Below are 16,048 nucleotides of genomic sequence, written 5' to 3'. Positions count from 1 at the left end.
AACTTGGTTAATCAATGGTATATAGTCGAGTAAAATTTGAGTCTTGATTTTAGAAAGAATGCTGAGATGTAAATCTTTTCCTCCTTGTCCCTTGTGATTTTAATGTTTTTAACCTCATATTCTTTGCATTTGCTTGAGTGATTTCTCAAAAACTGGATTGAGCAAGTAGCCGGGGAAGGAAAAGTGCTATGCTGTTTGCTGTATTTCAAAGAGCCATGAAATAAGATCCTCTATGGCCCTGTTTCTTAGCCTTGGCAAATTTAACATGCTGGCTGAGGAATTCTGGGATTTGAAGTCCACATGTCTTAAACATAACAAGGCTGAGAAAAACTACTTTATCGGGAGGTGACAGAAGCTAGATGGGCCCAGAGACAGAGGAGGAATGATGCAAGAATTCCCACAGCTGAGAAGTTCTTGAATTTCAGTGCAACAAAAGGACAATTGCATTAGTTTTCAGTCACACGTGTTGCAATTCAGCTGGGTATAAATTGGCTCTACTTTCAACTGCTTCCAGCTTTGTAGGGCATGAAGCTGGCTTTAAAATGAATAACCTTTTGAAGATCCCCCCCCCCCACACACACAATCCACCTTTTCAGCAGCTATGCTCTTGCATGATAAAGAAAATTAGCAGTTTTAACCTAATAACATTTTATGGAAGAGAGCCAAATCCAAAAAAACATATATGGAAATGTAATAATCAGGTCTAATATAGTTAATTTTTAGACCACGGAAACAAGACGTCAGATCTCACAGGAAGTTTTATGGATTTTATCAAAATATATAGATTCCTTCTCCAGTAACTTCAAATATACTTAAATAAATAAAGAAAACCATTGGATTTAAATTAATTAATTGCAAACTATTAAACCATACTTCTTTTAAAAGACATCTTGTTTCCAGGAGCATAAATTGCCAGACATTATTAAAATTTCATTGGGAAAATTTAAATCTATAGATTGATTCTATTTTACTTTTAACAATGGTGACAATGGGAAAGGATTAATGAATGCATTAATAATTTTGATGCCATCTTTACCAGTGCAAACCATAAACTCATATTTGTATTCAGTTTTTATGCCTGCAGCCTGCATTTTTACACTTTGTTTTAATAACCATTTTACAATGTAAAACAGAAGTCCACTCTATAAAATATCATTTTATAAGGATTTGAATTCAACTGTATCTTCAATTTGTTTCTGCTAATAACCTTAAAAGCAAGAACATATCATTAGCCAAATGTTCTGCAGTTTTTTGTTCCCATAAAGTGCTTTCCGTTTATGGGGTTATGATCCTAGATGAATTATTTAGTTCTTTAACAATGCAGCTGGACTAGAAAATGACTTCCTTTTTTCTTTTGTCCAGCAGATAGCCTGAATGATAAACAGGAAGTGAAAACTCAGCATTTTTTAAAAAAAGTTCTGCGTTCTGCTTACTTTGGATTGTTAAACTAATGTCAACTAGCTGGCCATTAACATTAGGAGAAAGAACTTTTATAATTTAAGGATTTTGTACTGACAAATCCAAATGGTAAATTAACCTGAAAATTAAACCAAGAGAAGCATTTTATCTACCTTTCTTCTCGAACATGAAGGAGAATGATGACATGCCTTTTATTCAAAAATCGTAAAATGCTCATACCTTCAAACACAGCTTGATGAAGACAACCCAGCAGAAAGAAGAGTGACACACTTTTAAGAAGCCAAATGTTCAAATTCTCAATTATTATTGAAAATTATTATTGTAATACACTTTCTGCAGCTGGTTTGATATTTTAGTTACTTATTGGTATTAAAAAGACAGAAAGAAAAATATTATTTAGAAAGATGCCAATGAAATTTCAGAGATTGTTTCCTAAATATTTTAGCCTTTTATAAAATGAGACTCCTAAATATTTTAGCCTTCTATAAAATGAGTTCAGAAAAGTAGGTCACTCAGGATGTAACAGGGAAAATAACTGACAAATTCAAAAGAAAGAGAAGCCTCAAAGTAGTTTAGACTTAGTTTAGTTTAGTTTAGTTTATTAGACTTCTAGACCGCCCCCTCTCCCCGAAGGGACTCGGGGCAGTGTACAGGTACCAAATTAAAACCATACAATCGATAATAAATATAATTAAAATCAGATTAAATAGACCCCTGTACAAGTTTATAAAAATTAAAAACTTAACCTTAAAACCAAACCGTAAAATTTAAAAATACAAACTGAGGTGGGAGAGCTGGAATTAGGCCAGGACGGCTAGATGAAACAGACTTAGGAACCAACATGGTTTTTGTTTCTTAGTTTTTGTCTTGGTGGATCCCAGATTTCTGAACAAGGTGAATGGTGGAACTTAAACTAGGAAGATTGATAAACAGCAATTTAACTTACAGAGATTGATAGTTTCTTGCTCATTTTTTACATGACATGACTTCCATGTACAATCTTCTTATATTCACCACAGCCTTTGAAGTGTGAAAGCAGAAAGGGTGAAATAGATGTGCTTATTTTCTTATTGCAAATAGACAATTAATATGGTAAATAAAGTTCTTGGGCTGCACATTTAAATCACTCTGATTCTCTTCTTAGGATCATTATAATTAATCAGAAATAAACAATAATGTAAAATCGCCCACACTGAGAAGACATTATCTTACCTTTTGCAGCATTGCATTCCCTTGGTGTGCATTGACATTAAGCTGGTTAATTTCCCTTCTGTACTGATATTCATACACTTGATTTGTGATGTTGACAAGCAGGGTGGGTAAGCCAGCCTTGAGTTTATCACAGTCGTAGACATTTCCAATTTCGAAATCAGATGGAGCTGTGGCATACCGTAAAATTAATCCCATGATGAGACCTAGAGAGGCAAAGAGACAGTCAATGAAAATGAAAGGTTTCCCCCCAAAGCAAAATGGGAGTGTATGCACATACATGAGGAGGAAGCAGCTTCAGAAGCAGCTTCTCAGGGAATACTCTATAAAGCACTTACCTTTGTAGCAGTTAATTTGTCCCACATAGTTTGAAACATTTCTTTCAAGTGATTTGCACAGCATCATGGCCTGCCAAAGCACAATATCAATAAACAGCCACTCTCTTTTAAAAAAACATTTAGTGACACATGTAAATTGTGTTAAAAATACCTAATAATGAATCCATTACCTTGAATACTACATTCCTGCTCTTTTCTTTTGAAATTTATTAAGTATTACTTACAAACAAAATTTTCTTATTATATAAGTAATTATCTATGGCCAAAAACAGAATTCTGGAAGTTATAGTCCCTAGATAGCACAAAGCTGGAAAAGGCTTTTTTTAAAGTAAAAGCTGAGGTCAACAGGTTGCCTGGTGTCCTTTAATTACAGAATTAAATGAGTAACAAGCCCATAGTTCTTAAAAAAAAAATGATTGTGTAATATGTAATATTCCACATGGAATTCCATCCATGATTTTTTTAAAAAAAAAAAACTTCTGCTTTGTGGGAGTGCTTGCCGGCCATGTGACTGAGTGGGAGTGGCTTGCCAGGCATTTGACTGGGTGGGCGTGGCCAACTTGTAAAATGTGGTGAAAGTCACTTAACAATGCTCTTGCTTAGCAACCAAAATGTTGGCTCAGAAACTCCAGCATTTGAAGCATGCAAGTCTTAAAGGCCTAGTTACATGCAGGATCGCATCCTGCCCCACACATCCCTACGACCAATCCGCTCTCACAGAGAGGGACTTCTCCGGGTGCCGTCCGCCAAACAGTGCCGGGGGGCGACACCCAGGAGCAGAGCCTTCTCTGTGATGGGCCCAGCCCTGTGGAATGACCTCCCCCGTGACATCAGGATTACTTCCGATCTCCGCTCCTTCCGTGTACAACTGAAGACCCACCTCTTTCAACTATCTGGCCTGGCTCAACCGTAATTTTTTCGTACCCCTCCTGACTGTCTGTTTTTAACATTTTGAATTTGGATTGTACATGGGGTTTTATAATTAGGGTATTTTAATGGTTTTTAATTGTCTATGTATTGTATCTGTTAACCTCCTCCGTACATGTGTGTCTTTGTATTTATGTATGTCATGGGTTTATGTAAATGTTATATGTTTTTTACTCCATTGTACGCCGCCCCGAGTCCTATTCGGAAAGGGAGCGGCTAATAAATTTAAATTGATTGATTGATTGATTGATAAAGTTGTCAAGTTACAAGACCCTTGCACCCCTAACCCTTTAGAAAAAAACCCAGGGGTGTTCAAACTTGACAGCTTTAAGACCTGTGGATTTCAACTCCCAGAATTCCTCCTCCACTCATGTTGGCTCAGGAACTCTGACATTGAAGTGTGTAAGTCTTAAAGCTGTTAAGTTACAAGACCCTTGCACCCTAAACCTTTAGGGGAAAAAACCCAGGGGTGTTCAAACTTGACAGCTTTAAGACTTGTGGACTTCAACTCCCAGAATTTCTCCTCTCGCTCTTCATCTTGATGATGTGCAGACGGGCGGGGGGAGGAGCTGGAACCGGTTCTAAACGGCGCTGTAGATTTGTGGAACCTCTTCTATAGAAGAGGTTAGAACTGGCAGGAACCCACCCATGGTAATCACAGATAAGTGAAGAATGTATAGTAAATCAGGCAGGGAGAAATCCACTTCCTTTCTATAAGGTTCATATGTTTTCACGGACAATTGTATTCTACTCTATGGTCATTTACTTAATAAGATGGGGTTACATCATTGCTTTAAGGCAATCTGTTTGATTATAGTATTGGCTAAACTAATTATTAACAGGATCAATTAAATCAGAATTCCCGATTCAAGTATAATACAAAACAAAATAAATATCAGCCAATTTCTTCATGCAATTTCTCAGCAGGAACAAAGTAAGCCAAAATCTTTGTTTACATTTATTCAAATTGGGTTGAAAATTTAGGGCTGATTCACCTTTCTGAAGCCCTCTGAGCAAATACTGGAATAAATTTTTCAAGAACCCCCATTCTTATCATCTTATCTTATGATATTTCAATACATGTACAGTAATTCAATTAATACAAATTATAATTTGATTTTTTCTATTTTCATTCTGCATTATCAGAGTTAAAATGTTTTCATAGACCTTTGAGAGAGTAATTACATCCTGGACAGAGTACCCATTGTGCTCTACGGAAAGCCATCCCCAAAATGCAGTGGTACAATTGCTGAAAATTAAGAGTGGGATTTCCTACCATTTTGTCACAAAAAGGGCAAGAACATTATTGTGTAACCTTAATTAGGCTTATTGCAGTCTAAAAAGGAATGACTTAAACATTTTAAAAAATAAATTATTTCCTTTTTGTATGCCTTTTTATTGTCATTTTTAATAGTGACTGTTACTATGTATTTTTAAATGACATTGCTATATGCACCCAGAGTCACTCACGTGAGTTAAGTGGAAGGAAGGAAGGGAAAGAGATAGAGAGGAAGGAAAGGAGGAAAATTCTAGTTCTACGTATCTGCATAATACTCACTCTCATTTTTAAAATAATTATTCACCCAATATTTGTCCTCATGAAAAATATTAAGGACAGTCTCCAGCCTCTATTCTTAAGTTCAAATCATTCATGAATCAGCAAAACTGGCATGACAAAATGATTTTCTAGAGTTCACCAAAGTACAATTCCTGCCAGTAAGAAAGCCATTTATGAGAATACTCAGAATTGTACTTTGGCAATATCTGAAAGGTTATATGTTAAACAGGGTGGTTGCTACAAGTCAATACCAAGCTTTGCCTGGTGGTACCCATTCTAGCAATCATTCAAGCTATTCTACAAATTAGCAATAACTTCATCTTATCCTTCCATCTGGCCATCTCTTGGATAGTGCCATTGGCCACTGCTTATTTTCTCACATTCTGCAGTTCCAGTGTAAGTTCTGTTTATAAAAAGAAATACACTGAAGATAGATCAGCCATTCCTGCACTACCAATGTATCCTCACTGATACTATTGGATTAGATTAAATATGCCATTTTATATTTTCCTATTAATTTTGTAAATTCTTCAGAAACAGGGATAAAGAGAGATATTTTGTTTCATGATATATGCTGTGTGATATTTATAAATTCCTGGACTCTATTCCAGGAATGTAAAGAAAGCATACTAAAGGATGGTTCTTCCTTGTATAAAATTGAAAATAAGAATAATGTTAATGGTTTCTTATCATACCTTACATCAGGGGCCCTCAAACTTTTAAAACAGGGGTCCAATTCACTGCCCCTCAGACTGTTGGGGGGTTGGATCAGCTGGATGGGCATGGCTAGATCATGAGACTAGGTGGGCGTGGCCAATTAACAGTCCATTGAACAATGCACACAAATTAAACTTTAATTTGTTTTGCTTCTGGGGGGTGTTTTATTTGCTTTTGTTTGCATGTTGCTCTTTTGGTTGTCTTTTCTTTTTACTAGATCGTTTTTTTAGTTGTTTAGGAGTCTAGGGGTCCACTTCAGGAAACTCAGTTTTGCAGCAATTCTTCTAGGTCCCAAAGAGCTTAAGAAATCAATCTCTCTCTCTCCCTCTCTCTCCCTCCCTCTCTCTTTCTCTTCATCTTCTGGAGGCAGGGGAGGTAAAAAGACAGGCCATTTTTTGCCAGTTATTTATACAATACAATACAATACAATAGTAGAGTTGGAAGGGACCTTGGAGGTCTTCTAGTCCAACCCCCTGCCTAGGCAGGAAACCCTCTTCTAGGTCTTCTAGTCTTCAGGAAACCTTCTTCTAGGTCTTATAGTCCAACCCCCTGACTAGGCAGGAAACCCTATACCATTTCAGGCAAATGGCTATCCAACATCTTCTTAAAGACTTCCAGTGTTGGGGCATTCACAACTTCTGGAGGCAAATTTGGGTTGTCTGTGCACCCCGTTTTTCACCTTCCCTGCCTCCAGAACGTCTCTGCAGGCCAAAATTGTTGGCCTTCTCTTTCAGTTCCAGCCCATGTGGCTTGCAAAGGTAAGTCCTGTGCTCGGCCGAAGGATGGGCAGGGCAGTTTCATGGTCCTGTGTGGGCCGAATTAATGGCTTCATGAGCTGCATGCGGCCCCTGGGCCACAGTTTGAAGACCCTTGCCTTATATTATTGTGGGGAAAAAACAATTCATTCATGAATACTTCAGAGAGACAGGAATGGGATGCAACAGTCAGTAACTTAATATTGTGTTATTTGGAAAGAAACAGGAAAATGTTCAGGCGTAAATATAGTATTTCAGTGAGAGCAACTTTTGCATCTCATTTGGAAACCAAGGACCCAGAATATGGAGGAAGAATGGAGAGGCCAATCAAGCACAGTAATCCCATGGTCATTGAACCAGTTTTTGGTGCTTTTGGCAAAAGTTGTTCTCATCAGAAAAGAGGACTTTGGACCACTGAGCAACAGGACTTCATTGTGCTTCATTAAGACCAGGGTCAACACAGCCGTCTACCAGGAGATTTTGGAGCACTTCATGCTTCCTTCCACAGATGAGATTTATGGAGATGCTAACTTCATTTTCCAGCTGCCCACACTGCCAAAAGCACCAAAACCTGGTTCAATGACTGTGGGATTACTGTGCTTGATTGGCCAGCAAACTCATCTGACCTGAACCCCATAGAAAATCTATGGCACATTGCCAAGAGAAAGATGAGAGACATGAGACCGAACAATGCAGAAGAGCTGAAGGCCGCTATTGAAGCATCTTGGTCTTCCATAACACTTCAGCAGTGCCACAGGCTGATAGCTTCCATGCCACGCTACGTTGAGGCAGTAATTGCTGCAAAAGGGGCCCAAACCAAGTACTGAGTGCTTATACTTTTCAGAAGTCCGATATTGTTCTATGTACAATCCTTGTTTTATTGATTGCATGTAATATTCTAATTTTCTGAGATGGTGGATTTGCGGTTTTCATGAGCTGTAAGCCAAAATCATCGCAATTATGACAAATCACGGCTTGAACTATCTTGCTTTGCATGTAATGAGTCTTATCTCATATATTAGTTTCACCTTTTAAATTGCATTACTGAAATAAATGAACTTTTGCACAATATTCTAATTTTTCGAGTTTTACCTGTATTCTCCAAGGGTAGAACAAGAAACAATGGGTGGAAACTAATCAAAGAGAGAAGCAACTTAGAGCTGAGGAGAAATTTCCTGACAGTTAAAACAATTAATCAGTGGAACAGCTTGCCTCCAGAAGTTGAGAATGCCCCAACACTGGAAGTCTTTAAGAAGATGTTGGATAGCCATTTGTCTGAAATGTTATAGGGTTTCCTGCCTAGGCAGGGGGTTGGACTATAAGGCCTCCAAGGTCCCTTCCAACTCTGCTATTGTATTGTATTATTGATATATGTCTGGCTTATGACTTATTGATAGACATTTTGTGGGTGTACCCAATGAGAATTTTCAAAGTGCCAGATGTGACTCTGTCCCCAAAGATTTCAGCCCTTGGCATAGCATGAATGCTTGCAAACCCTGACCTAACCTTCCTCTTCAATTTCCAGTGCCACCTTCTTGATTGTTACTTATTACTAGGTTTGGTGCACTGCAATCATGGTTTCTGGATCGTCAGTTGCTCTGGTTCATATGTTATACTTAATTAGTTTACTGACCTGAATACCTGAATGCACATAATGCATTTTGTTAAAATATAGGTAGTCCTTGACTTCCGACCAGAAAGATTTCTCTTACTAAGTCAGACATTTGTTAAGTATGTTTTACTTCATTTTACGACATCTCTTGTCACATTTGTTAAGTAAATCATTGCAGTTATTACGTTAGTAGCAGGTTGTTAAGTGAATCTGGCTTCCCCATTGACTTTGCTTATCAGAAGGTGGCAAAAGGAGACTGCAATAGTCATAAACAAGAATCAGTTGCCAAACATCTGGATTTTGATTACATGACCATGGGGATGCTGCAATGGTCATGTGAAAAACAGTCATAAATCACCTTTTTTTCAGTGCTATTGTAACTTCAAATAGTCCCTAAATGAACTGTTGTAAGCCAAAGACTACCTATATATAACATTATATGTAGTACTCATTCAGTGTTCACAGTTGAGATTGGCTATTTTGTCTTTATATAAAGCAGTCACAAAGTAAAAAAAAAAATCAGATGACTATGATTGTGTTTACAATTTTATATACAACGTTTTCTGTAGCTGCCTAACTGACCGTAATAACAGACACGTTCATAGTGTTACAAAGGTGGTAGATGTGGGTGTTGGTTACAAAGTTGCTTTTTTATTACTAGCACAACTGTGAATAGTCACTGTCCAGAGCAGTTACTAACTGCATATTATCTGTATATATTAACTCCAAGCAACAAATTTTGAGAGGTTAGAGCAGTGATGGCGAACCTTTTCGGCACCGAGTGCCGAAAAAGTCGTGTGGAAACCTCACACATGGGCGTGCTCTTCGCAGCCGCGCTCCGGAAAAGCCGAAATACCAGGTTCTAGTGTGCGTGCATGCCTGACGTTCAGCTGGCTGGCATGCATGCGCAGGGCGGTTTTTGGCACCACTGCACGTGTGAAGGGACCACGCTCCGGAAAAGCCAAATTTCCAGGTTCTGGCACACATGCGCACCCGACAATCAGCTGGCTGGCATGCAGGCGCACACCAGTTTTTGGCATTGCTGTGTGCGCGAAGGACAGCTGTTAGTCACACGCACATACATGCCAGGAACCTGGAAGACAAACAGGCAAGGCTGCGCGTGCCGGGTGACATGGCTTCATGTGCCACTTTGAGCATGCGTGCCATAGGTTCGCTATCAGAGGCTTAGAGGAATGATGAATGCTGAAAACTATATTATATATCTGCAAGCTTGACCGACTTATTCAAAAGGAAGAAATAAAAATATTCAAACTGTTGTATAGTACAATTTTTGAAGCTGATTGGAAAATCTAAGATGTGGTAAATGCTGACTTGGAAAAAGAAGTAATTATGGGTTGTGGAGCATCACATTTCATTGTTGTGAAATCAGCCCTAACTATTGATACACTGAGCAGGAGTTTAAAGGGACAGCCTGAGTGTGTTCAGCTGAACATACTTCAATTCTTTTTTGGCCTATTCTACATAACTTCTTCAAAATGTAGTACGAGAGACAGCGCCAAAAAGAGTAGCATAGGGCCTGTATCTGCTATCCTGGTTCTTCTCAAATTTGTGCTCTTGGGCTCACTTTTGCTTAGTTTCTTATTTAAAGGTCAAAGTCCCCTTCTGGGCCTGCTCCTTGAAACCATAAAGTGGCTGTAGCCATTTTTGCACACAAGAAAACATTACATTTCAGCTCCTCAGTAGATGAGCTTTGGGAGTATTTAAATACATAGATGAGTAGATGAGCTTTGGGAGTATTTAAAAGATTTCAGGAACACTTCAAAGCAAACTTGCAAATCTTTAACAGGCTGTGGTGGTTCAGATCCTTAAATGGGACCACTTCACCTTAGTGAATAATTTACGTGCATCCACTAAATATCTCTTAAATGAATGGAACACATGTTTGTAACTTCTAAAAGGCTAGCCAATGATGCAACATATTAGAAGCTGTATAGTTGAAAGTTCAAAGTTTGCAGGCATGGCTTTTATCTATCTATTCACATACACATAGACATACAAGCATTTTATTGTCCCTTTTACTGGATTTGTCAGAATTAAGATATGCATAAATGATTCTTCTCTGTTTTTGAGAAGCAAATCTCACCAGTGATGTAACAGTCAAACAATTGTGTTTAAAAACCAGCACATTCAACAGATCTTGGTAGGTCTCTGAATTTATAGTATAGAAATGCAGTTATAATTTGCACACTGAAGACAATCAGATGCTATCTGTGCCTATAGGTATAGCAAGGCTGATTAACTGTGTGAGTGAGATCTTGCTGGTTGCAAAAGACTTCATTTTCTCACTACGTGGGAAATGAATATAAGCACCCATTTTTAAAACGAACTATGACACATAACACCTTATAAATTACTTAGCATGTGTTTCTTAGCTGTGGTATTTGAAGAAGATCCTTATGCACGGTTTCCATATGAAACACAGGAAACTCACAGCATTTTTTTAAAAAAAATAGTAAGCTACAAAAAGGCAGAGGGAGTAAAAAATAACTGGATAATCTCATTTTTCACTACCTTTTTTTTAAAGCTAGCAAGAACAATACAGCTGTTCAGGTTTCTGAAACCACATCAGAAATTGAAAATCCACGCTGTTTTTAATAAAGATTTGATTTGCCACCATCTATTATAATGATAGACAAATGTCACCCAATACTGTTGATCATACTGTTAAAATGTATCACTTCAAACCAGACTAGTGCTCTCAGTAAGTAATTTGTTTGGAAAGTTAATATGTTCAGCAAAAAGAATGTTGTTGGCAGTGAGTGCATGACATTTGATTCCTTCACAAGATTTCTTCTAACTTTTCATATGAGAGAAGAAAGAGAGAAAGTAACAGAAAGAGACAGAATGGATAAATTGCATTTTTTCTTTATTCTACTGTTCAAGAATCTTGCAATCTTTAAATTAATGCTTTTGTCTTGTTTGAGATTTTATTCACCACAGAGGTGAAATGTTCAATTAAGCACTCGGTGCAAAAAGTTTAAATGCTAAGCTTTTTCAGTGAAAACACTCACCGTAAACCATGGCCCCTCCTGTTTCGTGCAGAAAGCGGAATCTGCGATTTTTAAACAGCCAAATTGTAAGGATTGTGAGGATGAGCAAAAAATTAAAGACCAAAAGCTCCACAGCACCCTGATGATAAAAATGGTCCTTATCTTTCATTGACTGCAATTTCTTCAACTTCATCTTGCTTTATTAACAATATTCTATATACTTTCTTAACAAAGTAACTAAAAAATGCCAAACTAAAGAAAACACTACAGATTCAATCCTGAATGCCTGCTTTTATAAAAGAAAGCCTTGACAGCATAAAAAAGCACAACAAACACATCTGTCTTATTTGCAGCCTCTCGGCACACTGCCACAGCTGAGAATTCAACTGGATTCTGGTTACAGCTTCCTGTTTTCTTCTTAAAGCTATCCTGTCTCATTTTCTCTCTTGAAGCTTCATCAATGCTTTCATTTTCCTTAGGGAAGGGAGGGGTTTACCATGTTAAAAAACATAAACATATTATATTTAGGTGTTATATTTAAGTCAAATATAGTAGCCGCCACTATTTTAGATTTTAATGTTTTATTAGCACTAGAGCAGAGCCAACATAGCAACCCTGGCTTAAATTAATTAAATCAAAGGCCTGGATTTGCAGGACATATTGGTAACTTGCTGAACTATCTGTTAGAGATAACTTTTATTGTCATTCTGTCCTATCTGAGCAAGACATTCTGGTCAGTAGTGATGGTGTCCCAGTTCTTAAACCTTGACTAACTGGTTGGCAGCTGAGGGATTAAGAGCTTCCATCTCACACTAAACGCAAATATCAGATCAGGCAAAATTTCAGTGTCTTCTTTATGCATCAAACACACGTTTTGAAAAGAAAATTGTTTGCATATAAGAGAAAACTAGATCAATTCACATTGACATGTGATCTCTTTGTACAGCTGTGAAGTCCCAACTCCCTAATACAGTGATGGCTAATCTTTTTGTCAAGTGCTGAAAATGTGTGCGGCTGTGCGCAACATTGTGCCCGCCTCCCCGCATCCATAATGCAATGCGTACATGACTTCCCTTTGTGCCCTGTCCCCTGTGCATGTATGCCTGACCCCCCCCCCATGCTCCTCACCCCCTGTGCATGCGCACACATGCGTGGTGGAGCTGAGCTGAGGCTCACATGCCCACAGAGAGGCCTCTGTGTACCATCTGTGGCACATGTGCCATAGGTTCGCCATCATGGGTAAAGGATACGCTTTTGTAGGGGGTTGGACTAGAAGACCTCCAAGATCTCTTCCAACTCTGTTATTCTGATTAATTCAGTGTGAAGTCCTGCAGGACACTATCTTTTCCTCTGGTATTGAACATTTCTGTGAAATCTCTCACCACTGGGAGAAAAGTAATATAATGATAATACCACTTGAATCCTGGACCAAATTGAAAAACCCATGGAAAGCCTGAATCAATCAGGATAGGGCAAAAGATGAGATGAAATTAAGCCAAAATAGAGTTGCTATTTGTAAATAAACATCTGGGCTTTTGAAAATCTCTGATTTGATCATTATTATAAAGATTCTACCTCAAACAGGATAGCTGGATAATTGACTTAAGGCAGGGGTGTCCAAACTTGGGAACTTTAAGACTTGTGGACTTCAACTGCCAGAATTCCCCAGCCAGCATGGCTGGCTGGGGAATTCTGGGAGTTGAAGTCCACAAGTCTTAAAGTTCCCAAGTTTGGACACCCCTGACCTAAGGCATCATGCAGTTGAACAATTGTATCAGACTCAGTGCTTTGGAGTGGACTCAACATCTATAGTTAGTCCAAAATACAGCAGTCACACCTTTGGTAAGGCAACTCTACCAGTATAGGAGAAATGATTTTAAGGGCACAGCACTGCTTATAATTAAGCTTCTGGACCCAATGCAGAAAGCTAGTCATCATTATAAAACTGCATAAAATCTAGTAGCAAAATAAATGAAGACTACTGAATGTCCACCTGATCTGAGTAACTTAAGAGTGCCTGCTAGCGTCAGTTTCCACCCATCCGTTCCTTTAGGAAGTCTTCCACAGCTAATTCTTTGGAGGAGGAATACTGTAAATACAATGCAATGTAAGAGAAAGGAATGATTCAGCATCATTACCACTTCTCTGCTTTTCACGGCATAGCACTTTCCAAAAAAATAATCTATATCTTGGGAAAGATATATAGGAGAGTACTCTCTGATAAAATAGCACATTATCTACATTATTTCTTTGCCTTGCCTAAAGCCACAGAAGTATACCAAGCACAACAAAAATTAGGAAGATGAGGAAAAACTCTTCTCTCCAAATTCCATTGGGGCAATGAAGTGAATATAAGGGATGAAGATAGACTGTCTTGATGAAGACAATCAATTGGGTGTACAGGATTGTTAGATGATTATTTGAGAATTTGGCATGGATAAAATCTTTGTCTCGTCTAATTATACCATTAGAATGGGTTCGTTTTGGATCTTTTCCTTTCCATGCCTCAATTATCATCAGTGCATCAAAAATAAAATTAAGTGTACTAGGGGATAAGCTTGGAGAAGACATGCAGTTAGACACTAGACTAGACACAAGAATAGTTTTTCCCCGAACGCCATCACTCTGCTAAACAAATAATTCCCTCAACACTGTCAAATTATTAACTAAGTCTGCACTACTATTAATCTTCTCATCGTTCCTATCATGCATCTCCTCCCACTTATGACTGTATGGCTGTAACTTTGTGCTTGTATCCTTACGATTTATATTGATTGTTTGCTAATACGATTTGATTGTATATTTGTACCCTATGACTATCATTAAGTGTTGTACTTTATGATTCTTGACGAATATCTTTTCTTTTATGTACACTGAAATCATATGCACCAAGACAAATTCCTTGTGCATCCAATCACACTTGGCCAGTAAAGAATTCAATTCAATTCAATTCAACTCTACTCCACTCTATTCGGCATATAATTTGCTGGACTTGCGGAGATTGAAAAGGATCTGGAGTTCATCATGCTTTCTGTGATGTCATAGGGAGTGCATCAAAGTTTAGCACTGGATTTGAACCAAGAAACTATTTTCTGAGTTTCTGAAAGAAGAGTTGAACATATTTCCAAGTTTCCATGTGGGGAGTTAACGGATAGTGGCTAAATACACATTTACTACATTCCACAACATTTTTTTTCTTAAGCAGTGAATATAAGTTCAGCCATTGCTGATTAGCTCTCCATTGGAAGTAACCCCATCTCTACTTTGGGAAATGTATGCATATATGAAACCCAGAGAGCTAAAATTAGATTATAAAGTTCAGAAATAAGTAGATATTTCCTCATTATACAAAGCCCTTCTCCTGGCACTCCCTACCTCAACCCCTGGCCAATCTAGCAAAGAAGGCAATATTGAGCAAGGAATTGTAGTATTGTTCTTCACTTTTTCCAGAACTTTTATAAATGAATTCAGAATTTTCTGGAAATAGCCTGCATTCATAATATTTGGATGTTCATTTTTTAAGGAGCAAGAGACAGGATACTGATAACATAGTCCCACAAGAAAAACTTCTTGACTATTTCTTGATTGGTTCTACAGTATTTCAGAACAGAAGAGAAATAACAAATGTAAATCCTTAAGCTTTTATCTCTAGCTGTTGATTAAAAATCATTAAAAATATATTTGTGAAGAAAATTCTGAAGAAAAATAAGAGCTAAAGCTAATTCAGAAAGATGTCAAATTGGTCCTAGACCAATGTGTCAGTTTTTATATACAACTGGCAATATATTACTGAATATATTATTCTGAACAGATTATTTAAAAAAAATATGAAGATTTTATATGCAGTTTGAATGTAACATTTAAACCACACATATTATTATTTCCTGAACATTTTCATCCTCTTAATATGGATTTGTTTCAGAAATTGCATTAAAGTTTTTCTTTTCTATTATTTTAATTTTAAATATGTAAAACTTTACTTACTTTATTTGGGCTTTTATACCGCCCCCTCTCCCCAGAGGGACTCGGGGCGGTGTACAGTCAGATAAAACACATAAATAAATAGAAAGTACAAACATAATTACATACTCAGTACCTAAAAGAGGAGGCTATAAGAAACTGTACATAAAGCAAAGCAGTTAAAAACAATATTTAAATAACCCCTAAAAAATACCCAATTAAAAATATCTGCCAGGAGGTAGAATAAGACTATGAATGGGCCAAGCCAGCTAAACGGAACAGGTGAGTCTTCAGTTTTTGTCGGAAGGAGCGGAAGTCGGTGGTGGTTCTGATATCGGGGGGGAGGTCATTCCAGAGGGTTGGGCCCATCACAGAGAAGGCTCTACTCCTAGGCGCCGCCCGTTGGCATTGCTTAGTGGACGGCACCCAGAGGAGTCCCTCCCTGTGAGAGCGAATTGGTCGCAGGGAAGTGTGTGGTAGGATGCGATCCCGCAAGTAACTAGGTCCTGAGCCATGGAGCGCTTTAAAGATGGTAATTAACA

The 16,048-nt window shown here is 37.9% G+C and overlaps 1 protein-coding gene across 1 annotated transcript in view; it reads right to left on the bottom strand.

Moving 5' to 3' along the window:
- The window catches only part of SLC9A9 (solute carrier family 9 member A9), a 272,019-nt gene extending 260,095 nt beyond the window's left edge, over nt 1–11,924 (bottom strand). Inside the window, exons 1-2 of the mRNA XM_081953842.1 lie at nt 11,568–11,924; nt 2,632–2,834 (exon numbers count right to left, since the gene is read on the bottom strand). Of these exons, the coding sequence (XP_081809968.1) occupies nt 2,632–2,834; nt 11,568–11,739 (375 nt within the window). The 5' untranslated portion in view covers nt 11,740–11,924. The remainder of the gene's footprint in view (nt 1–2,631; nt 2,835–11,567) is intronic.
- Between the last annotated feature and the right edge of the window lie 4,124 nt (nt 11,925–16,048).

Source organism: Natrix helvetica (genome assembly GCF_964273705.1).
Source record: "Natrix helvetica genome assembly, chromosome: 5".
NCBI lineage: Eukaryota > Metazoa > Chordata > Lepidosauria > Squamata > Natricidae > Natrix > Natrix helvetica.
The sequence above is the reverse complement of the archived record's forward strand: the minus strand, read 5'-3'. Positions and strand labels throughout refer to the sequence as shown.